General features: G+C 45.6%; 1 protein-coding gene across 1 annotated transcript in view; it reads left to right on the top strand.

Moving 5' to 3' along the window:
* The window catches only part of LOC309375087 (IgGFc-binding protein-like), a 31,267-nt gene that overhangs the window by 1,135 nt on the left and 4,693 nt on the right, over window positions 1-25,439 (top strand). The window contains exons 2-18 of the mRNA XM_081920469.1: window positions 929-979; window positions 1,770-2,996; window positions 3,812-4,155; window positions 5,326-5,899; window positions 6,410-7,011; window positions 8,307-8,874; window positions 9,859-10,448; window positions 11,602-12,181; window positions 13,227-13,426; window positions 14,510-14,651; window positions 15,298-15,626; window positions 16,505-17,078; window positions 17,850-18,448; window positions 19,019-19,583; window positions 20,890-21,467; window positions 23,580-24,150; window positions 24,841-25,040. Of these exons, the coding sequence (XP_081776595.1) occupies window positions 931-979; window positions 1,770-2,996; window positions 3,812-4,155; window positions 5,326-5,899; window positions 6,410-7,011; window positions 8,307-8,874; window positions 9,859-10,448; window positions 11,602-12,181; window positions 13,227-13,426; window positions 14,510-14,651; window positions 15,298-15,626; window positions 16,505-17,078; window positions 17,850-18,448; window positions 19,019-19,583; window positions 20,890-21,467; window positions 23,580-24,150; window positions 24,841-25,040 (8,292 nt within the window). The 5' untranslated portion in view covers window positions 929-930. The remainder of the gene's footprint in view (window positions 1-928; window positions 980-1,769; window positions 2,997-3,811; window positions 4,156-5,325; window positions 5,900-6,409; window positions 7,012-8,306; window positions 8,875-9,858; window positions 10,449-11,601; window positions 12,182-13,226; window positions 13,427-14,509; window positions 14,652-15,297; window positions 15,627-16,504; window positions 17,079-17,849; window positions 18,449-19,018; window positions 19,584-20,889; window positions 21,468-23,579; window positions 24,151-24,840; window positions 25,041-25,439) is intronic.

The following is a 25,439-nucleotide window of genomic DNA, read 5'->3' as shown; positions in this document are numbered from 1 at the left end:
TGCAACTTTATCTTGGCTTAACTTGCCCTGACTTGCTTCCTCCAGCTTCCTGCAATGGTATATGTCAGATGGCAATGGTGGTTGCTCGTGAGTAACCAGTCAGGACTCCGACTTGTCTTTTACAGGTTTTATTTTGGTGCAAAACTATTTACAGTGTAGAGCCACAATCGCTATCAGAATCCGGGAGTGGTCATTTCCGGGTCCTCCCTCAATATAAGAGCTTAGTCACTCCCAGCCTCTTCCTTCCTTCTTTTTGTTTTACACCTCTGCGCAGGGTGGGCAATGGAAGAAGCGTGCTTCCCTCTTGGCCGGCTTGGCCAGGAGCAGTGTTGAGGCTCCCAGCAGCATCCTCTGGTCCTTCCCCTCTTCCCCACTGGAGGTGTGGCTTTCCCCACCACAAGAAGTGGAACTGCTTCACAAGATTTTTGGAGGTCTTTTTTTTCTAGAAAAAGAGGTGCCAGAACTTGCTGACCTTTTTTAGGGGGCACACCTCTTCTGACTTCGTTGCACAGCAGGAATGCACCAAAGAGGTGCAAGAACTCAATTCCAGTAAGTTCCAGCTGCAAAAAAGCCCTGTTTTCAATAATTTGCACATTTTTGCAAATACAATGCTTCTGGTGTGTTATTTTCACAAATTTTCCCATTGTTTCACACATTTTCACCTAATGTACGCATTGTTGGGTTGCGAAACTACGTTGAAAGATCTGGAGAAATGTGAATTTTGAATAACAGCTGCATTCCATATTGTGTATTGGTTTGAATTGTGTGACTTCCACAGTTCCTTGTGAAAATCAATTTTCTCCCCATCCCTACCCAGGTGAGACAAATGATCAGAGCAGAAAAGTTAAACAAAAGAAAAGAAAACTCATGCACACATTCACACAGAATCTGCAGATGACCTGAACTTCTTTCTTTTACTGTTTTGTAGCCATGGCCAAGAGGCTGCTGCTGCTTTTGACCGGACTGGCGCTCCTATCTGGTGAGTTTGGTACTTAATTAACCTGCAGGTTGGCCCCACAAGGGAGACACTTCTTGAATTTTGTCTCTATGGAGCAAGTAAAGATGCTGACAGAACAGGGACTCACTCAGAGCCTGGCAAATTTCTCTTTGACCAAAAATCCCACACTGTGGCTATCAGACACACAGCCCAATGCATTGTTGGCTGAGTCTGCGCTAACACAGGCCACAGGTCCTCCTCACCTGTACTATATCCTAAACTTTAATCAGTCAGATTTCTGATTTAGGTGGTTCTCATTTTCCCCTGTATTTGGCAAACTCATGTGAGCCTCTCCCACAGATGAATATTCCTGATCTTCCTGAGATACATTTTCCTTGATATGACCAAATAGAGTTCTTAAAAAGTCCCTCTGATAATTTTCTGTTGATTATCGAGAGAGATTTTTTTGGGGAAGAAGATGCAAATGTCAGATCAGTATAGAGCTATCACATCAAGTTATAGCACAGCATTGAGATCCTTGCATTGAGAAACTTCCTTCTGGGATGCAGGCTATCACAGGAAAAACTGGATATTCTTAGGGATGCTTCATAGCATGTCATAGCATAGATGAATAATCATTTCTTGAGCTTTCTCAGATGCCACCTCCTTGATATAACCAAGTAGAATTATTAATGGCTTCCTTTAATTTTCTGTCTGTTGCAAGATAGGATAATAAAGTACACAAAACTCTAATTGCTGCCACATCGTATGATTAGGGCACAGCATCGAGATACTTGCACTTTACTAATTATCTGTTCCTTCTGCCTTTCAGGGTTCTGTGGAGCAGATTACCGTGGGAAGGAATTTGTAACATGCTACCTGCAGAACTACTTGGCAAGCCAACAAAGTCCTAGGCTTGAGCTGCTTATCACCGGATATCATCCCGCAACCACCGTCAAAGTCACAGTGAACAAATCTTCATTTCAGAAAACGGTTTTAGTCTATGAGAAAGAGACAGTGTCTGTTGTGGTCCCGGCCTCTTTGGAGTTGACGGGGAACAATATCTTTGATGGGGTTGTCAGGATCCAAGCTGACAAAGATATCTTAGTCTTTTCCTACAACTACAAGCTTACATCAAGTGGTGCCACAGTCGTGTACCCAGTTCATCAGCTGGGCACACAATATTATGTGGTAACCCCAGAAGGGCATCTCTCAAACACTTTCAAGGAATTTGCAGTTGTAGCCTATCAGTTTCCCACTCAAGTCACTATTCACCTGAAAGGGGCTGTGACATTCCAAGGGAAGGTTTATGCTGCAGGGAGCAGGCTTGTTGTTGACCTGAAAGCCTTCCAAGCAATCCAGCTGCAAAGCTCAGTTGATTTGTCTGGCAGCAAGGTTGAATCAGATTCGCCCGTGGCTGTTTTGAGTGGGCACAGCTGTGCCATACAGTTCTCAGAATGTGACCATGTCGTTGAGCAGCTCTTGCCTGTTTCCAGCTGGGGCACCACCTTCATAGTTCCTCCACTGTCTTTTCAACCTAGAATAGACATTGTGTATGTCATCGCTTCCCAAAATACTTTGATCCAATACCAGTCTGGGGTCAACCAAGGCTCCCGTCGTGCAGTGGCTGGAGAAATCATGCGGTTTGAGAAGCAGCCCTCTCAGGTCCTTTCCTTCTCTGCTGATGTAGGAATCCAGGTCCTTTTTTTCTACACTGGTACCAATAATGGAAATTGCCAGTACGATCCATTCCTCATCAATGTTCCAGCCTTAACAAGCTATTGCACGTCATATCACATTGATGGGATTAGGGACTTTGATAATTTTGCTGTCATCATGGCCAAAACCTCAGTTTCTGGTGGGATCACATTGGAGAAAAAAGCCATTACCAATGTTGAATGGGCACCAGTCCCTGGAACAGAATATTCATTTGCTCTACTCAGCTTGGGCAAAGAAACCAGTGCCCTCTCTGTAGAACATCCCACCACTCCTTTTGGGCTCTTCATCCTTGGAGGTGCCAAAAGCAATGGTTATGGCTCCATGGCCATTTGCTCTTGTGGTAAGTATCCAGATCTGTGCATATGGTTTAAGGGTTGTTGTTTTTTTGCTACAAATGAGACATTAGACTATATAATTATAATTTGTTACATCTTAATGAATATCCCCATCCTTATTTGTGGTTTCTTCCACTTCCAATATTTTCATCTTTTTGCCTTCCAGCATTGGATGCTGTGTTTTAACATTACTGTCTGCTCATTTGTAGATTGTGAAAGAAAGTGGCCCCTTATGAGCGGTAACTGGAGGACCACAGTAAATCTCAATGGACATTGGAATGGAACTTTAGCTGCCACTATTTCAGTGTCCTAGTTTCCAGTATACTTTCCATATATAGAATAAAGGACTGTAAAATGATCTAATTTGATGAATTTTGATTTTCTGCCTCCCACTCTCAAATCTGCCCCCTTTTGTCACAGGTTCCATCTCCTTGCCTGTGTCCTCCAGCCTCTTCTTCATTTGTCTCCTCTTTCTAACTCCGTCACCTAATCTGTACCATCCCTGCAGCCATCTTGTATTTCCCTGCTCCTCATGTTTCACTGTCTCCCATGGCCTCCTTCTGCCCCTCAGGCTCTCTGAGAAACCTACTCTCCACTTGGATCTTAATTCCAGTGTACTCACAGCTTTCCTTTCTTCCTGAGAAGGCAAATTTAAACCATATTGATTGCCTTATTGCCTGAGCAATCAGAATGTCCATAAGGCAACCAGATAAGTGGCTATTCAGAAGCCTGTTTCCCTTGTTTTGTCTGTCTGCAGCATCCTCCCCTAGTTACTAATGATGCTTGCTTTTGCAATGACACCACCATTGTTCTGTTCCAGACAAACCAGTGTCTCCATGCAGCTTGATCCAGTGCAGGAAGAAAGAGAAGTGTGAAATCATAGGAGGTGATCCAGTGTGTGTGCCAGAGTCTGAATCCAACTGCTGGGCCCAGGGAGATCCTCATTATCACACCTTTGATGGGAAGAAATTTGACTTCATGGGCACCTGTACCTACACTATTGCCAAGACTTGCGGCTCAGATGCCACTCTTCCTTCCTTCAGTGTTGAAGCCAAGAATGAGAACAGGGGAGGAAATACTCGTGTTTCGTACATTGGCTCCGTGACAGTCACAGTCTATAACACCATCATCAAGGTGGTCAGAAATGAGAAAGGCTTTGTGAGGGTGAGGACGAAAGAAATATTTCTATTTCTTTAAAAAAGCAACCTATTTTCTCCAAGAGTCCATCAGAATCTACTCTGCTTGCTTCTTGTCTTGTCTTGTAATGCAGGCATGTGGAACAGAAGATCTGGCAAAGTCTCCCTGCCCCAGTTTGCTAACCTGGACTGATCTCTGGCCACCACCCCTGCTCCCTCATTCTGCACCCCCCCCACCAGCCAGTGCGCCACTTATTTAATGTTTGAGGAGGAGCTGTTTTCCTTTTATGCCATGCCTACTTTGTGGTTGGCTGTATCTGCCTGCCATTGGGCACTGGGAACGATAGTACAGCCCAAATAGCTGAGGCTTCGGGGGCTTCTCACCATTTTTAATTTAAACAAGTTCTCCCAAAATAAGAGCGCTAGTGAGACAGAATTAGCTACAAGCCTAGATGGCTCAGTAAACTGATCTGGTGAGATGCCATCTTTGGGATCAATGATCCAGTGAGTGCCCAGGAGCAACACCTACCTCTGCTTGGTCCTGTTCTGTCACTTAGCTCATGAGATCTTTTTTTGCAGGGGAGGGGGGAGGGATCTGGATTACAGGGTTCCAGATATTTCCCTGGCAATCCACTCTTGTGACAGCACTGGTGGAAAACCTGTGGCCCCCCAGATGTTACTAAACCCCAGCCCTTATCAGGCCCAACCAGCATGGCCAATGAAGAGTCCAACGACATCTGTAGGACCACAGAAGTCCCCCAACTCTGTAATGGTTTCCTTAGCAATGCATTTTCAATTATTCCAAGTGTGTCCAAGTGTTATTTTTTCTTTTTCTTTTGCCCTGGAACTTTCCCTGGGAAAACCTGTGTTTTATCACTGAATCAAAAAGCAATTGACAGGAAACTTGCTTTTCATTTGCTCTGATTCGGCAGTAAAATGTGGGTTTCCCCAAAGAAAGTGTGTGTGTTGGTGTTTTTCATATACGTTCCTATTTTACATCCATCTCATTCATCAGGCTATAGGATGTAACAAACCCAATAGGTTGTATCCAACCAAGTTCTACTCTGGGCACACCCACTGAAATTAATGGACACAAGTTAGTGCATTAATTTCAACAGGCTCCTCTGAGTCTGACTGGCATTGGATACAATCTACAGTCTTGTTCTGCTGTTGGTTGCATCTGAGTTTTCTCTTGCAGGTGGATAACCTGCGGTTCCGCCTGCCCATTTCCCTCCATGAAGGAAAACTCCGTCTCTACCAGAGTGGGAGCTCTGTTTTCATTGAGACAGATTTCTCCCTGAAGGTTTCCTATGACTGGAACACCTACCTGGTGGTGAAGCTCTCTAGCAGCTTTTATGAAAATGTCTGCGGACTTTGTGGCAACTACAATGGAGACCCCGCTGATGACTTCAGCACCCCCAGTGGGGCCTTGGCTCCCAACCCCAATGAATTTGGAAAGAGCTGGAAAGTAGACGATGGCGACAGGTTGTGTTGGGATGACTGCCACGGGGAATGCAAAACCTGCACCCCAGAAATGGCCAAGAAGTATGAAGGTGAACCATTCTGTGGCTGGCTCATCAAAGGAGAAGATGGCCCATTCAGCAAGTGTCATGCTGTGATCGACCCCAACCCCTATCTGGGGAACTGTGTCTATGACCTCTGCTTGAATGATGGGCTGAAGGAGCTTCTTTGTGATGCGCTGAATACCTACGCAGTTGCTTGCCAGGAAAAGGGAGTTGCTATATCTGACTGGAGGACCCGCACTGGTTGCGGTAAGTGTCTCTGGGTGCTTAGTAGAGCACAGCAGATTTTATTTTCATTATATGGCTTAAAAATTATGTTCTCCCTTATGTCATGAGGTACATACTGTCAAGCCAGGGCATTTCATGTTCTGCAGATCTCTGCACGAAGACTTTTTCACTGAGCCTAGCATTCATTATTAAGGAAGATTCTTGTCCCCACTATGACAGAGAGAGATGGTTTGAAGGGACTCTAGGAATAGAGTGTGACAGCAGAAGCAGAATCTCTATAGGTTTTTTTTTAATTAAAAAATCAGTTCCATGTAACAGCTGGATAGGGATGGGCTAGGAAGGCAAATAGTGGGTGTATTATTTCACTTGTATTGAGGTGAGAATTGCATATGAGGTTATCCTGTTTTATTTCTGCAGTGCTCTAGCAGGGATTTTAGGCTAGCAGAATCTAGAACACCTTGCTTCTGGCCCACACTGTCTTCTAAGCTTTTAATCTTGTGCTATTGATAAGGATCTTGTCTCTTTTGACAGGTGCATCCTGCCCCGAGAACAGCCATTATGAGCTCTGTGGGTCTCCATGTCCTGCCACCTGCAATGACCAAGCTGGGCCCAAGAATTGCTCCTCAATGTGTTGCGTGGAAGGCTGCCAGTGTAACGAGGGCTTTGTGTTGGATGCTGGGAAATGCATCCCCAAGTCTGCCTGTGGCTGTGTGTTTGAGGGGAAGCACTTGCTTCCTGGCGAGCACTTCTGGGGAGACAAGACATGTACGAAAAGGTGCTTCTGCGACCCACAGACAAGACAAGTGAGCTGTCAGGCAGTGAGCTGCGGAAAGGGAACAGAGTGTAGGGTCGAGGGTGGCATCCAGAACTGCTACCCAACCGATTTTGGCAACTGCTCTGCCTCTGGCGACCCGCACTACATTAGCTTTGATGGCCGGAAGTTTGACTTCCAGGGCACCTGCGTGTATCAGTTCACTGGGCTGTGTGAGAAGAGGGAAGACCTGGTCGATTTCCAGGTCCTCGTCGAAAATGACCAGCGAGGCGGCCAGTCTGTTTCCTATACCCGGACTGTAGAGGTGAAAGTTTATGGGGCATCCATTGTGATGAGCAGAGGGAACCCCGCAAAAGTCACGGTGAGTTTATCATAGAAGTGGGGAACCAAAAGCAGGGGAGGAGGAAGGGGGTGCGGTAGGTGCAGACCACCCCAGGTGTCACCACTGGGAGGGGTGACAAAATGCTGGGCGGCACTCATCACGAGGCTTGCAGCACACCTGAGCCATGCGTCTCTCCTGCCAAAACGGTCCGCCCGCTGCTTCCCCCCCAGCTGTAGGGCAGCTGAGTGGGAGGAGGCAGGCAGACTCCAGAGGCCCCACGGTGCATGCCACCCCTATGGGTGGCTCGCCCTGCCCCTGGACATGCCGCCCCAGGTGCCCAAGCAGCTTCCCCATTGCTGACCCAATGCAGCCCACCAAGCCTTCCTGGCCCTCAGGACTCTCCCAACACTGCACTCCCTGCCCTGCTATTCTTCTCCCCAGGCATCTCCTACCCTGGACTTGTTTTGTACCCTCCTTGAATGTGTCCTTTGAACCCTGATCATGCTTGCCTGGAAGAAAGATAGAGAGGCATATATGAGTATGTGTGAAACTAGCCTACTGTACATAGGTAAAATTAACATTCATTGCTCTGCCCACTTTTGCTTCTGACCCCTCCCACCTGTGGCATGTGGCCCCAGAAAGTTGCCCGGAAGGGAATGTGGCTCTCAGCCTGAATGAAGTCCCCCACTTCTCATCTGAAACACCACAGATGGAAACTATTGAGAATTGGGGAGGGGATTATTCTGATAATGAAGGTACCTGGCATGGTTCCTTTCCTCTCCATGGCTAGTGCCCAGAAGAAAGATGAAGTGGGCAGCCTTGTGCCTATTTTCAATAGTTTTTGAATCTATTTTCCAGTATTATTATTATTATTATTTTAAGGGAGACTTTACTTCACTAATCTAGTACAGAGGGTTATCCTTTTTTTGGTTGCAGATGTGAGAGTAACAAAATAACAAAACAGGCAGGGGCAAATTTCCCAGATTGTGTGTTACCAGAAGTTTCACCCCAGACAGAAAGCTAAGATTGGCAAGTGAATTATTAGTGGGGAGATACTTGATACCTAACAGAGAATTTAAAAAGAGTTAAATTTCCCCTCCTCCCCACAAATGGTAGGTTTTGCTGCTGATCTCCGTGCTCTGGAGTAGCCTTGCTTAGTCTTATGCATACCAAGGGTTACTGGTCTCCCAACTCCCATTAGTCCTGGCCAGCACAGTCAAGGGACAGGGATGCTGGGAGTTGTAGTCCAAAGTACCTGGAGAGCACCAGGTTGGGGAAACATCATGGATTACAAAGGTACTTCTGAAATGCCCCCTTTTTTGAATGGGCTCTAGGTGAACGACTTGCTGACCAACCTGCCCTACAGCATCGACATCAACAGAATCTCCGTATTCAGGAGAGGGCAAGGGGCAGTGGTCCAGACAGACTTCCAACTGACTGTCATCTTTGATGGGATCAGCCGGGTCACTGTGTCTGTGCCCAGCAGCTATCGTGGCGCCCTGTGTGGTCTCTGTGGGAACTTCAATGGCAACAAGCAGGACGATCTGACCATGAAAGATGGCACAGTGGCTCCACACACATCAGACTTTGGTCAGAGCTGGAAAGTGCGGGAGGTGCCAGGCTGCAGCAAAGGGGGCACGGAAGAATGCCCTGCTCTGTCAGCCATTGAGAAGAATCAACGGAACCTCAACAAGGAGTGTGGGCTCATCCTAGCCAAGAGTGGCCCCTTCAGAGAATGTCACAGCAAAGTGGATCCAGAAGGATACTTCCAAGATTGTGTGTACGATTATTGTTTCTTTGATGGCCAACAAGCTGTGATCTGCCAGGTCATTGCCAGCTATGCTGCAGCGTGCCAGGAAGCTGGGGTGACCATCTATCCTTGGAGATCGGACAACTTCTGCAGTAAGTGCTAATGCTGTGAGCTGTTTTCTGAAATTCCTCAGATTTTCAGAGTTACAGAGAACACGGTAACCTATCTAAAATGACATGCAAATATATCAATGCTTATTTTTCTTCTTAAAGTATATATTCAAATTTTGTCTCTGTACCATTTCAGGTAAAACTTCATGTAAAACTTTTCCCAGCTGAGAAAGTCTCATTGCCCCCCCCCCCCAAGTGATGGACAGACCTGCCCACTCTCTCAGTTTCTTAGTTTTTCTAATTTGAAATTCAGCTCTCCACATTTCAGAAGGAATCTGCAATTTTTGAAAGCGGGGGAGAAATCCCCATTAAAATTTGTCAGCATTTTAGTACCAATTTCTACTAATGAACACATTTTTGCAAGTAATTTCCCCATAGCTTTGGTATGCTATTTTCACTAAAATATTCATTTTAATGGCAATTTCCCACCAAATTTAGGCAATTTTTGTAAATACTAGTTGGTTGGAGAATTGCATTGCGATTTTGGAAATTATGAATTAAGCAGTTTCACCTTTAAATGAGAGCCGAATTGTATTTCTCCCACACCCCTATTTTCTTCCAGTCTAGGCATTCAGTTCTTGTATGATCAGAGGCAAAGAAAGATGGGACTTCTGTAAACCAGGTGGGGGGTGTGCAGTGTAAACACACACACACACACCAGGCTACCATTGCAAAGTGGGGATTCCAAACAGGTGTAGGAATAGGTCAAAGACCAGCTCTCGGTTGGAAAGCTGTCCATGTCATATTTGGGAATCAGCAGTGGAAGAGTGCTGTTGTGTTCATGTCCTACTTGTGGACTTTATGTAGGTATCTGGTTGAGAGCAGAATGCTGGACTACATAGGCCTTTCATGCGATCCAGGAGAACTTTCCTTATGCTTATAATAACCCCTTTCAGCATGCCATCCTAGAACATCCTGGCCCTTTCCTCCCTCTCAATGTTTCTTTCTACTGGTTCCAATCGACAGGTCTTTCCTGCGCTCCGAATAGCCACTACGAGCTCTGTGCGAGAGGCTGTACTCAGACCTGCGGCAGCTTTTATGCTTCAGTCCCTTGCTCGGCTACGTGCCACGAAGACTGTGTGTGTGACGAGGGCTTTTTGCTGAGCGGCGATCAATGCGTGCCCACGTCCCGGTGCGGCTGTCACTACCAAGGCCACTACTACCCGGCAGGAGAGACTTTCTACCCAACCTGTCAGGAGCGTTGCATGTGCCACGCTGGGGGGAGTATTGGGTGTGTCTCATTCTCCTGTGGCCCCAATCAGGAATGCCGGTTGTCAGATGGCGTCCGGAAATGCTACCCTGTAGGCAATGCCACCTGTTCTGGTTCGGGTGACCCTCACTATCTCTCCTTCGATGGACGGGCCTTTGACTTCCAAGGCACCTGCACCTATACCTTGGCTACGGTTAACACAGGCAACCGGCTCTTGAGATCCTTTACTGTCAATGTGGAAAACGAGGCCTGGGGGAATGGGAAGGTGTCCGTTACCAAGATGGTTTCTGTCTCAGTCTACGGCATTACACTTACATTACTGCAGAACAAGCAAGGTCAAGTGATGGTGAGTCCAAGCTATAAGGAATGGGCAATTGGATGGCCATATGTCATGGATGCTTTAGTTAAGATTCCTGCATTGCAGGGGGTTGGACTAGATGACACTCAGGGTCCCTTGCAACTCTGTGATTCTATGATTTTTAGCCATTCATCTTTTTTTCTCTCTCCTTAAGACATTGTCTTTGCTCAGTCATTCAATTTGTCCTAAATGAATCTGATAATTTTTGTTTGGTTTCTCTTTCTTCCAGCCCTAATTTCAGTTTTCCCCTATTTCCACATTTTTTTTTTAAAAAAAGAGAGTCCTGGAAATTTGTCTACATTTTAGTGCAATTGTTATTGCAAATTTATCCTAATCTACTGAGTTTTGCATGCAGCTTTGCCTAATGTACATACTGTGGCAAGTAATATTTCCTACTTCAGTGCATTCTTATATGTCAAGGGTCAGCAAGGTTTACCTCGCCTGGGCCGGTTCACTCCAGCGGAGATCCCTCCGTGGGTCGGAGCGTGCACGCATGAGTGTGCACGGCCACGATTTCCCGTGTCTGCATCTGCGCAGACATGATTTCCAGCATGCACAGACATGATTTCCGGTGCCTTGGAAGTGAGTCACCGTGCCACGCCGCGCTGGTTTAGTGCAACATGCGGCGGCTTGGTTCGGGGGCGGCTTGTGGGCCGGTTAAATGACCCCTGTGGGCTGCTTGTGGCCCATGGGCCTCAGGTTGCCTACCCTTGCTATATGTCATTTTCACTAATATATGCATTTTATACAAACATTACTTTGCTACTGTATATGCAATTTTTGTACTTGGCCAGAGAACTGCATTGCAAAATTCAGAAAATTTCAAGGATAGTGGTGTTTTGGTTCTCATATGGTTTCAGAAAATGTAAATTCACTTTTAAATGCAAACCGCATCAAGTTTCTCCCCCATTCCTATCTAGAGATTGAGAAGGGTGACAGCAATGAGGGTGGGGTGAGGGCAGAGCTAGCATCCTCAAGCACACACACTCTTCCTCACATGCCCTTTTCAGCACACCTGTTTCAGGTTATCATCACTGAGAGGGCTAGGATAAAATATGTTCCTCCTAGGAGCTTTTATGGTTATCTTTCCACTGCGACCTCAAAAAACCAACCTTTCTCAAAGAGGAAATCCTTCTTGCAGGTGAATGGCTTGATTTATACCGTCCCTATATCCTTGTCTGCTGGGCGAATCAGAGCCTATCAACATGGCACAAAAATCCTGATAGAAACTGACTTTGGTCTCATTGTGAGCTACGACCTGGTTTACCGTGTGACAGTCACAGTCCCAAGTACTTACCAGAGTGAGATGCGAGGCCTTTGTGGGAACTACAATGGGCAGAAGGATGACGACTTCCTGCTACCCGATGGGAGCACAACTTCCAATGCAGGTGACTTTGGTGCTTCCTGGAAGGTTCCAGTCCATGGGGCAGCTGGATCTTGCTCAGATGGATGCTCTGGGAACAGCTGCCCAGTCTGCGATGAAAGGAAGAAGGAGATCTTCAAACAGCGCCACTACTGCGGGATCCTCACTGCGTCTGATGGACCCTTCAGGGCTTGCCATGGAAAGGTCGATGCCAATGTATACTTCAACGACTGCATCTATGACCTGTGCATGGGCAACGGGGACAGCCAGGTCTTGTGCAACAGCATTCAGAGCTACGTATCTGCCTGCCAAGCAACTGGGGTCTCTGTCGAGCCTTGGAGGAGCCCTTGCTTCTGTCGTAAGTACTGGGGATTGAACGTTCATGGGGATGTGAAATGGGAGAAGAGAAATGGGAGAAGTATCTGAACTGGTTCCTTGTCACTTTGGGGCTAAACTAGAGGGATGTGCTCATTTGCAAAGCCCTAAAATGTCTCAGGCTCTGCAAAGGCTGAATTCATTTGACCTTTCCAATTACACACGATCACCCTCTTGACTATTTCTGACACACCAGCTACAAAATTGTTTGCAATGAGTTCCTGCAAGAGCCAGAAGTCTAAGGTAGAGGTGGGGAGCCATTTTTCAGTCCTGGGACCATGTTTCCTTCTTGGTAACCTTTTTGGGTCCATATGGCAATAGTGAGCAAAGCCAGAGCAAAAATGGGTGGAGCAATTGATGTTATTTGTTATTTTTGTACAGTGGGCCAGTATCTACCCCCAATCTTTTATACCCCTCTCTATCCTCTATCCAGGAAATTAATAATAATAATAATAATAATAATAATAATAATAATAATAATAATAATTTATTATTTGTACCCCGCCCATCTGGTTGGGCTTCCCCAGCCACTCTGGGCGGCCTCCAACAAAGATGAAAGATACACTAAAATGTCACATATTAAAAACTTCCCCGAACAGGGCTGCCTTCAGATGTCTTCTGAATGTCAGGTAGATGTTTATCGCTTTGACATCTGATGGGTGGGCGTTCCACAGGGCGGGCGCCACTACCGAGAAGGCCCTCTGCCTGGTTCCCTGTAACTTGGCCTCTCACACCAAGGGAACTGCCAGAAGGCCCTCGGAGCTGGACCTCAGTGTCCGGGCAGAACGATGGGGGAGGAGATGCTCCTTCAGATATACTGGACCGAGGCCGTTTAGGGCTTTAAAGGTCAGCACCAACACTTTGAATTGTGCTCGGAAACGTACTGGCATGATCAGAGTTCAAAGATACATTCTAGCCAGAAAAAAGAACTAGTCCCTCTTTTGGATTTCACATGCTGTCTTTCACAACCATTTTAAGAAGCACCGGGATCCTTTTGGTCTAATATCTTTTTTTCTTTTCCAATTTAGCTATGCGCTGCCCTGCCAACAGTCACTATGAGATCTGCGCCCAGCTCTGCCCCACCTCCTGTGCCAAGATAACAGACCCTGCACCCTGTCCGAAGACTTGTGCTGAAGGCTGCCAGTGTAACGATGGTTTCTTCTTTGATGGTGTTGGCTGTGTCCCTGCAAAAGACTGTGGGTGCACAAAGAATGGACGCTACTACAAGGTAGGTGGTCTTCTGAGCCTGATTTTCCTCCCCTCTTTTTAAAATTAAACTACATTTTTTTAATTTTTACTGTCCCCAATCATTACGGATCAAGTTGTTTTTATCTGCTTTTACCTCTGTGCTTGCTCAGTTTCACATTCTTTCGAATCACATGTCACAAGCTGTTGTGATAATTTCTAGGACTTAGGGAATTCCACAACCTTTGAATAACTGAGTCAAGTTGTGTGTGTGTGTGTGTGTCTTGAGGTGTGGTTTTCTTTGATAATCTGGAAGTAACAAAGTCCTAACAAATGAACTGACCTTGTTATGAGGAGGTGCAGCAAATGACATAATAATGCATTTTTAAATGTAAGGATATGACAGAATTACTAAGGCCATGTTTATATATGAAACAGAAGAGCCCAGGCCTAAAGCCTATCTAATCCAACATTCTGTTCTCAGTACAGAGGCTAATAATAATAATAATAATAATAATAATAATAATAATATAACAACATTATTATTTATACCCCACCCATCTGGCTGGGTTGCCCTAGCCACTCTGGGCAGCTTCCAACACACATAACTGTTTATGGGGTGCTTGGAAGCAGGGCAGGGCATGAGCTCAATAGCCCTCTTCCTTAGTTGCGGAGTGGCTGGGGAAACCCAGTCAGATGGGCGGGGTATAAATAATAACATATCATCATCACCATCATTATCATTATCATTATCATTATTATTACAGTGGTACCTTGATTATGAACTTAATCTGTTCCGGAAATCCGTTCCCAAACCGAAACCATTCTTAAACTGAAGCTCGCTTTCCCTACCAGCCCTGGTGACTCGACCAATTAATGGGTTTCTCCTTGAAATGTGATACCTGTTAATGTTTTCATGCCATCATTTGTTGCTTCAGAGCATTTAGAAGCTGACATGTATTCGTAAATAATGTTATGGACTTCAGGTCCAGTTGCAACAGAGAACCACATTCAGAACTCTTGGCTGGATGCTATTTGCCATCTTCACCTACACCTTTAGTGTAGATCTGATTCTGCCCTAATTCTGTTGTTGCTATATCTTATTGTTTTCCAAATTTCCCATCAGCCCAATGAGAAGGTTCTGCTGAATGCATGCCAGGAGATCTGCCACTGCATCCCAGGCCTGGGAGTGATTTGTGAGGCCCACAACTGCGCTGCTGATGAGATGTGCAAGATCCAAGATGGAGTCATGGGTTGTATTAATAAGGGTAAGGAGAGATTAATTAAAGGACGAGATGAGGAAACTGTGACCCTTCAAGGTGACGTCATTGTCCCTGACCATTGACTAGGGCACAGAGGTGCTTGTAATATGATTCCCTTTGTCTTTAATATGGCCCTGCTGCACAAGTAGTGGCTTTTGAAAGATATGGATAGCTCAGTTGGTTAGAGCATGGTGCTTATAATGCCAAGGTTGCAGGTTCTATCCCCGTATGGGACAGCTGCATATTCCTGCATTGCAAGGGGTTGGACTAGATGATCATTATGGTCTCTTCCAACTCTGTGATTCTTTGACTTATCCACACTCACACATCTCTGTCCTCTACCCAGACAATCAAGAAGCATTATCAGAGTTCAGGGAGATATTCCAGCCCAATAAAACTGGGACAGGAAGTGAAGGTTATGTGTTACTCTTGCCTTTTTTGTTTTCCCCTATTGCCGTGAGGCTATCATGGTACTATCCATGTGTTCTTGGACTACAGCTCCCATCAGTCCTGACCATCTGCCATATTGGCTGAGGCTGATGGGAACTGGAGGGCAACAGCATCTGAAGGGCACCGTACTGGCTGCACACAATTAGATAATCCCCCCGAATTGCATCTAGCAATCACTCACATTTCGCCCCTTTCATTCCAGATCCATGTAAATCCCTGAAGTGCCGAGAAAAGGAAACATGCAGGATTGTGAACGGCCAGGCCAAATGCATCCCTAACTTCTCAGGAATTTGCTGGGCCTGGGGGGACCCACACTACCAAACCTTTGACAAAAAGAAGTTTGATTTCCAGGGCACTTGCTCTTACACTATTGCCAAGTACTGTGGGAACGATGCTACGCTGGTGCCTTTCACTATCGATGAGAAGAACGACAACAGGGGCAACCAAGCTGTGTCCTACGTGCGTCTGACCAACATCTATGTCTATGGCTACAAGATCTCCATCCACAAACAGGAAACTGGAAGAATCCGGGTATGTCAAATAGTCAGGGTTGGTTGACCCCACTGAGTGTAATGGAATTCATTCTGATATATAGCCAGAGCCCAAAAGTTTAAAATAGCATTAAAGAGTATATATGTATGTCAAGATGGAGAAGAGAAACAAATGATTGCAGATCAGATTGCTATACCACTCTGAATAACTGAGGTAATGACCATCATGCTATTACATAACTAAAAGGCCCTCATTATCCAGGAGTCCTATCTCATTTTCCCTTTTTTCCTTTATAATTTTTGTTAAATTTTCTGTTTTACAATTTAAAATACTCATTTCACATCCTTAAGATATCATTGACTTCCCTCCTTCTCGTTCCATGGTTAATTTTACATATCATAAATCCCTGCATACTTTACAAAAAACTATACCATTCAGTATTCCATTATTGCATCCAACAAAACTTATTTACACAGTTGAATTTATCTTAATGCTGCCAGCATTTCCTCATTTTCCTGAGCTTGTGTCACTGTGGTGAGGGGCAAGATAGTGGCAGGGTTGGTGCAGTGCAAATGCATCAGCAGAATTGGCTCTGCTGGTGTGTTTGCCTCACTACATCTTCACTGCTGCCTTGCCTCTCCCCCTTTTGAAAAGCCATAACAATGATGGTGATGGGAGCCACGACTCCTTAAATGGTAACAACACAATTCCTAACCATGTCTGCTGAGTTACAAGTCTGATTGAATCCAGTGGGACTTGCTGTCAAGTAAGTGGGATTATAAGGCTAGGATCAACCTGGCTGTCCCTGTTTCCTGCAGTTGTGACTACATGGGATTGTGTGGCACAATCTCCAAAAAGTCTAAGAAAACCAAAGGAATTATTCCTGCATGTGTGTTGTCTTGCCTTTCTGCCTCTAGCTGAATGACAACATTGTCAGCCTGCCACTGACTCTTGAATATGGCAAGATCAGGCTGTACCAAAGCGGCACCAATGCTGCCCTGCAAACAGATTTCGGCCTGCAAGTGACGTACGATTGGAAATGGCACCTGGTGATCACTCTCCCCAGCAGTTACTATGGGACCATCTGTGGGCTGTGTGGAAACTTCAACCAAAACCCTGCAGACGACATGGTCTTTCCCAATGGCACCAAGGCTGCCTCCATCATAAGCTGGGCCAGCAGCTGGAAAGTCAAGGACCGGGACCCCTTTTGCTGGGATTACTGCCGAGGGAATTGCCCAACATGTGATGAGGGCAAGAGGGCGCTGTATGGAAAGGAAGAGTACTGTGGGCTGATCAGCAAAACCTCGGGAGGCCCCTTCAGGGAATGCCATTCCATAGTGAATCCAGATGACTTCTTTGACAGCTGCATTTATGACGTGTGTCTCAATGGAGGAGCCAAGAACATCCTTTGCCAGGCCTTGGAGGCCTATGCTAAAACCTGTAGGAAAGAGGGTGCCACCATATATGATTGGAGGACAGCCTCTGGCTGTGGTGAGTACTTTTCCTTTAGACACACAATGTATGTAATGACACCTATGGCTTAGAGCAGCAGTGATTATTAATAGTCCACAGGCCTTCAACTTCCAACCCTCCACAAATATCTGACGCCACACAAAGAGGCAGGGAAAGAAAGCCACAGTGCACAAGATAGCCCACTAAGTGCATGCTTTTTCATTGCTAAAAGCATAAACAAGAGGAAAACCTCGAATGAGATACCCTGTTTGCTTTGTATATCAGTTTGTGGTTGAGAATAGCTGTATCTGAAGCAAACAAATCCATGAACTACATCACTCCTCTAGCAGCAGAGCTTCGTGAATCTCTTTGGCTATTGGAATGAATAGAAGCATGGCTGGACCAAGACATTTTGCTACCTGAGTCATAAGAACACAAGGTCTAGCATCCTGTTTTCGCAGCAGCCAATCAGATGCCCAAAAAAATTCACAAGCAACCCATGAGTGCAACAGCACTCTCCCTACTTCAGAGTCCCAGCAAAGGGTATTCAGAGGCATTCTGTCTCCCACAGTGAAGGTAGAACATAGCAACCTATTCACCATGAATTTGTTTAATCCTATTATTGTTTAATCCATCTGACCGTGTGGCTGCTGGACCTTATGTTATCCTGGGGAAGGGATAGTATCTTTCATGTAAGTGCACATTTAAACTCCCAGTGTTCCTGCTTCCACATACAATATCAGCAACAAGAGCTCTTGCGAAGTTGAGACTTCAGCACATTTTAAATTCCTGATGTTCTCCTACTTACAGCCTTGCCGTGCCCTCAGAATAGCCACTATGAGTTCTGTGGCAATGCCTGCCCCGCCAGCTGCTCTGACCGCACGGCTCCCTCTTTCTGCACGCAGCCATGCGTGGAAACCTGCCAGTGCAACGATGGCTACGTCCTCAGCGTCGACAAGTGTGTGCCTGTTGGGAGCTGTGGCTGCACCTACAATGGGCTCTACTACAAACCCGGAGAGGAGTTCTGGGCTGATGAAACCTGTGGCTTCCGCTGCACATGTGATCCCACCCTGGGCTTTGCGGTGTGCAAGCCAGCTGGCTGCAAAGCCAGTGAGCAGTGCACTGTGGTCAACGGAGTCCGGGGCTGTTATCCCGTAAGCACTGCTACTTGCTCAGCAACTGGGGACCCTCACTATACGACCTTTGATGGGAAGAAATATGACTTCATGGGCACCTGTGTCTACCAGCTGGTTGGGCTCTGCTCTAAGGACCCGACTCTCAGGCCTTTCAGTGTCAATGTGGAGAACAACAACCGAGGCAACCCAAAGGTGTCTTACACCAAAGTGGTGACATTGAAGGTCTACGATGTAACCGTGATTATGAGCCAGGAGCATCCGCGCAGGATCCAGGTATTGACACAGGAAATGTATGTATGTATGTATGTGAAGGTTCTTTGCGTCCTTTCAGGACCCCTAGGGAGGGTGGCTGAGGCTCTTGGAATAGTTTCTGTATCTTTGGACATTGTAGCTTTAACTACCTGGGCTGTTCTTATGCAGAGTATAGGCTACGTCACGTAGAGATGTTGCATAGTTACAATCATAATTCATTGTGGATTATATGCAGCTGGTGGCCCACTGAGGGCTGTCAATTGCAGCTCCTGAAGATGGAACTAGTAAGTTCTAGGCAAAGGTGGTTTGTAGTCAGTGAGAGCAGGATCCCCAGCTGCTCAGCAACGGTGAGTTAACCTGCTTTTACTCTGAAAGAGTGCTTTAACAGGCAATCCTTCTTCACAGAGAACTCTGAGTATAGCGGTTCCCCAACAACTTTCAGCACACTTTGCAAACTCTGGCTTCCAGGATCCTATTGGAGAAGCCACAATTGTTTAATGTGCTATCATACTGCTTGAAATGCATGGTGTGAATGTAGCTTTCCATTAGATATGGCTTTACAGTAACAATTCCTGTTGCATCACATTCCAGGTTAATGGCGTCTTTGTGAACCTGCCTTTCTACCATGAAGACAAGATAAAAGCTTACATCAGTGGGAATGAGGGCATCATCAAGACTGATTTTGGCCTGACGGTAGCCTTTGACTGGAACACCAATGCCAAAGTCACTGTACCCAGTACGTACGCCAATGCCGTTTGTGGCCTCTGTGGCAACAACAACTTGAACCCCAATGATGACTTGACCATGAAGGATGGGAGTCATGCATCCAGCATCTCCCAATTTGCAGAGAGCTGGAAAGTTGGAGAGGCCCCTGGGTGCACACCGGGTTGCACCACTGATTGCCCGCCATGTGGAGATGCGCAGAAAGAAACCTACAAGGGCGACCAGTACTGTGGCATCCTCATCAAAAAGGATGGGCCATTCTGGCGATGCCATGATGTCCTTGACCCAACACCCTACTTCACAGATTGCGTCTTTGACACCTGCCAGTATCATGGTCAGCATAAAATTATGTGTGATGCCATCAGCGTCTACGTGGCAGCATGTCAGGCTCTGGATGTTGAGATTGAAGAATGGAGATCAAACTCTTTCTGCAGTAAGTGTTGCCTCTCGAAGCTTCCATAAGTCACGTCATCTATTGTTGACACTGGATCTCAGCCAGGGACTTTCCCCAGTCATACCTGGGGCTGCTGGTGGTTGAACCAGCTGTTATTTGCACGAAAAGCACATGATCCACCACTGAGCTGCACCCCCTCCCCTAGTTCAATTTTAGGGATGTGCATGAGTTGAAGGGAAGTGCTGCATAAACTTGACATTCATCAAATTTTGAAATGTGAGGTTTGCAATTAGATTCTTTTCTCCCTAAATGTATTTCAGCATTCATCAGAGTATTTGAATAGGTACCAGATCATCATATAAAGGCAAATAGTAACAGGATCCTCTCTCTTCCTCAGCAGAGACAAGGTCTTAACTCTTATGGTCTGTTATTCAATGTTAGTCATGCTCAGAGTACACCAGTTGAAATGAATGAACATGACTACCTTAGCTTTATTAATTTCAATGGCTCTATAATGAGTAAAACTTAGTTGGATACAGCCCATAATGCTTAAGATTATTATTTTAAAAATACCCTTGGATTTTGAAAGACCAGTTGGAATCTTTTTGTTTAAGCCTCTTGATTTGTCAGCAACATCTATGACTTGATACATACAGGTCACATCAGAGCTAAGATTCTCCTGAAAAATTCAGTCGGAATCCAATCTGCATATAACAATTTTGACATTAGATGTGAAGCATTTTGCATTTACTGATCTCCATATTCAGATTGAACATTTAAGTGTCAAATTCATTTCAACCTTGATAATTCAAGTAGCAGGGTTTCACATCTATCCAATTTTAAATGTTGATCCTGGAGAGGGGCAGGGAAGCAGTATCATTCTTAGCCTAAACAAAAAAAAATTCCTTCCAGCTCATACCAAGAACTAACTTAGTTGGTCTTTAAGGTGCTACTGGAAGGAATTTTTTTTGTTTTGACTATGGCAGACCAACACGGCTACCTATCTGTAACTGATTCTTAGTCTAAACCATCCAGGCATTTAAAATGCTGTAACATCTTTTAACAGGCTTCATTTTGAATTTATTCAGCAATTTCAAGTGCTGCAGGGCAAAGCGATATGATGATGATGATGATCAATGAGATACTTCTATATTCTCTAACTATTCCATTAATGGATTTAAATATGAATTCAGATGGCAGCCTTCACTAAAAACTAACCAGTAGATGGCACTGCATAAACAGAACAGGCAAAAGAGTCCTGCAGACCTCTTCCTGTCGATGTCTCTGAAACAACCTCTATACTAGCTTGAAATTCACCACAGTCTGTTTTTGTCCTTTCTTCCAGGCCCTGCCTGCCCACCCAACTCTTACTACGAGCTCTGCGGAAACGGCTGCCCTGCCACTTGTCATGGTCTCTCAGCTCCTGATTGCTGTGAGATGTCCTGCAAAGAAGGATGCTATTGCAATCCAGGGTTTATCTTGAGTGGGGACCAATGTGTCTCCATTGGCGATTGTGGCTGTGAGCACCAGGGCAACTACTACAAGAAGGGAGAGGTTTTCTATCCTGGTTCCTCTTGCCAGAAACGATGCCAATGTGCAGACAATGGAGTTGTCCAATGCGTGGACTTCTCCTGTGGGCCCCATGAGGAATGTAGGATAAAGGATGGTGTCCACGGCTGTCATCCTGTAGGGTCTGGCACATGCAGTTTGGCCGCAGGCTCCCACTACCTAACTTTTGATGGACGGGCCTACGACTTCCAAGGAACCTGCACTTATACTTTAGCTAAAGTTGTCGGTGTGGGTTCTCAGCTGGCAAACTTCTCAGTGATGGTGGAGAATGAAAAGTCTTTTACCAAGATGGTTGTGGTCTCTTGTCATGGATATACCGTTGTCATTGAGAGGGCAATAAAGTGGAAAGTCAAGGTAAGTTCTGTTCTGGGTTTAGCTTCTTTGCGTGGCAAGTTTCCTCCCCCAGATGAAAGGAAGACACAGACACATTGTTTTAAGGTTAATGGGCGTGAAAGGCCACAACTTTATTGATTACGGAATTGAAGGTATTGGCCTTAGGCATTGGCTTCTATCGACTACCCGGCATGGAGACCGGGAAGGGTTGAACACAAACCGCAGGAGTCCTGTTGAAGTACGCCAACTAGGATCCCACAGGTGTCACCGCTCGGGGGCGTGCCGGAGGCCCTACCTCTCCAGGCTTCAGACAAGGCCACGCCCCCTCTGGGAGTCCTCTACCGGACTACCCCTTCTCATTGGGGGAAGGTGATGGCGCTCCCTTCCCCCCTCCTTTTTCCTATAATTTGCCCCATGCCAATGCCTAACCGCCAATACCGTGAAAGTTGTGACGATTGCTACGAGGTAGGCGAAAAAACCAAAAGGCAGGAAGTGCGCCAATTTGGAAAAATTCCTACCAGGCCCCTTGCGGCAACCAACCGAAGTCCATAGCAAGGCCAATTCTAGCTAAACCTAAGGGTGGGTGGGATGGGAAAACCGCTCCGCTGCTGGGGCGAGGGGAAAAGAGGGCGGTCCCTGGGCGTGCCTGGCCTTAAGTAGCCCAGGCCGCGCCTCCCCTCGCCCGCCGATTGGCGGGCTGGGTTGCAGGCACGCCCAGGGATTCCCCAATTCTCGCGGGGGCGAGGGAAGCCCCCGCGAGTGTGGGAGGGTCCTGCCCGCAACACCCTCTCCTCTCGAGGCTCGGAAAGGGCTTTGTAGTAAAAATGCCAGCAAAGTTCACTAGCACTTTCTACAATTGCAGGAGTCCCTGGGAGAACGTCATATCCCAATGTACATTGCACCCCATCTTACAATCTGGGTTTGTCTCAGTTTCTCATTTTTTCCAATATTAAATTCAATTCTCCATTTTTTTTCCTGCAGCAACCTGTTATATACCGTATTTTTTGCACCATAACACTCACTTTTTTCCTCCTAAAAAGTAAGGGGAAATGTCTGTGCGTGTTATAGAGGGAATGCCTACGGGTGGCATGCCTACAGATTTTCCTCCTCTAAAAACTACGTGCGTGTTATGGTCGGGTGCGTGTTATAGAGCGAAAAATACGGTAAATGCTTTAAACAATAAAACATGATTTTGAAATAAAAACATGCAAGTGATAAGGGAACTGTATAGGAAATGTAGGGTGTGTTGATTTCATTTTTTTAGGGTTTTAGGGTGTTTAGGGGGGTCCACTAGAGAAACAAGCAAGCTGCTTGGATCTTAGACTAGGATGACGCTGCTGGAAGCTAGTCTTGATTTCTCCACCCAATCATGTTTAGGTTGAACTGATGAGTGCTAGGTACCGGCTCAGAATCCTTTGGAAGCATTCATTTTGGGGCATCCCAAGTCCCCTCCCAACTGGACAGCAACTACCAGAGAGTAAGACCCACTGGCAACACTGCAGGGCTGTTCTGTTGCAAACCCTTGATCCCTTTTGAATATGGTCTTTAGATCTTTAAGGTAAAGGTAAAGGGACTAACAAATTATGAATTGCCCTGTAGTAATGTTATTGTGTGGTCTGGCTCTGAGATACTAGTTGGGCTGGTATTTATTGTACGTTTTATGCTTGCTTTTGTCTTTTTGAAGGAAATTGATATTTAAAATGGTTTTAATATTATATTTTACAGTGTATATCCTAATACATTTCTATTTACTCTGCAAAAAATGCCTGTGAATTTGTTGCCCTAGGGAGACAGGGTGCTTGAATCCACTTGAATGGCACAAACCTAAATTTCTGCTGTATGTTTGAATCCTTCCAGGATAGTGGGAGTCTAGACGAACCCTTAATTTGTAAACTGCTTGGGGAGGCATTCTATTATTATTATTATTATTATTATTATTATTATTATTATTATTATTATTATTATTATTATTATTTATATACCACCCTATACACATAGATTTTATTTTCACAGAATAAAATCAGAATATAAAACCACAAAATACATTCTTTACCTGAAAAGTGGTATCTAAATCCATTAAATTCTGACAATTTTAAACTGTGTCCATGGTCACCTTCTCTGTGGTTAATGCAGGTGAATGGAGAGCTCTATACACTGCCCATGAAGACAAATGATGGGAAACTCTGGGCCAACCAGGAAGGCAACAATATCATTGTCCAGTCCAACTTGGGTCTTCAAGTCCTTTTTGACACCTCCTCGTATGTTCTGGTGTCTGTCCCCAGTAACTATCAGGGGCTTGTCAATGGCCTATGTGGCAATTTCAATAAAGACAAGACTGATGACTTTACTCTACCCACGGGGGAAAGAACCCAGAATGTGATCGAGTTTGGGGCCTCTTGGAAGATTCCCATTGATGGTATCAGATGCTCTGATGGTTGTGGAGATAAATGCCCTGTCTGTGATGCAGCTAAGACAGCACCGTACCGACCGGAGAGTTCCTGCGGAATGATCCAAGCCCAATCCGGCCCCTTCAAGAACTGTCACTCCGTGGTGGACCCTGCTGAATACTTCAACCACTGTCTGTATGACATGTGTGCAGCCAATGGTGCTGGAGAAACTCTCTGTAGGAGCATCCAGGCCTACGTAGCGGCATGTCAGGCTGCAGGAGTTACAATTGGAGCCTGGAGAACAAACAACTTCTGCCGTAAGTTTGCACAGCAGGAATCTGCCGTTATTGTTATTTATTATTATTTATTAAATTTCTATGCTACCCTTCAGCCGAGGATCACAGGGTGGTTTACAATATAAAAACACAAGAATATGTAACATAGTAACCAATAACGACAATACCGTCCCCCACAGTTTAAAAGGCTCTCTCTCACACCCATCCATCTTGTTATATTGGCCAACAGATACTTCAATGGTATCTGTATTTGGATCCCATAGAAAATAAGCTATTTCTTTAAAATTAAATAAATAAAAAGCTAATTTCTTCAGCCTCTGTTTGTGAAGATGTGTTGCCTATAGAAAATGGTTCCACCTTCAGCATTTAGATCAGGGTGGAGAACCTCCGGCCTGCAGGTCAAATGAAGTCCACCAACACCCTTCCCATTTGGCCCGTGAGGCCATTGTGTTCAAGCCACCTTTGCCTACTCTACATATACAAAATCAGGTGTGGGGCAGGCATAGGTGGGGCTTCTGCATGTATGGGTGGGCAGGTTTCCACAAATTTTAAAAATGGTGTTTTATTGAACTTCTATTTATCATACACCCCAATGAATATAGGTGATCTCTCCCCTGCCCCCTAACTTAAGAATGCTTAGCTAACGTTCTATATGTGTCTGAACCATCGCCGTCTCCTTTCATCACTTGTCTCCTCTCCCTTCTTTTTCAGCTCTCACTTGCCCATCCAACAGCCACTACGAGTTGTGTACAAAGACCTGTGATTTCACTTGCACCAGCTTATCCACTCCAGGCCGGTGCACAAAACAATGCTTTGAAGGTTGCCAGTGTGATTATGGCTACCTGTTTGACGGAGACAAGTGTGTGGCAGTGGGGAACTGCGGCTGTTCGCATGATGGGCGCTACATAAAGGTAAGTACAGTGAAAGTGGTGGTGTCCATGAATAACACTCTAAGCAAACCCAAAGAGCTAATTTGTCTTACCTCCTTAAGATGGCCGCTCATGCATTGGCCACCAGAAAAAGAAGACATGTCTGTGGCACCTTCTCATTCTCACCCTAGGGTCACATAGAGTAGATGAGGAGAAAGGGTTGCTGAGAAAGGCCAAGCCTTCAGAGTGATGGAGAGAGAATGAGACAAGTTGGGGAGAACCTCTGGACAAGCAAAGCTGATGGAGCAGAGCAGGAAGGGACATAGGGAAAGAAGTGCAATATATGAAGAGAGAACATAGCATAGTCAGGGTTGAAATTGATTTAATGCTAATTCAAGTAAATGTGACCTCTTTTAGTATCTATTTTATTATCTGTTTATC

This window comes from Podarcis melisellensis (assembly GCF_964234715.1).
Source record: "Podarcis melisellensis genome assembly, chromosome: 8".
NCBI lineage: Eukaryota > Metazoa > Chordata > Lepidosauria > Squamata > Lacertidae > Podarcis > Podarcis melisellensis.
This window is presented reverse-complemented; position numbering and strand designations above follow the sequence as displayed.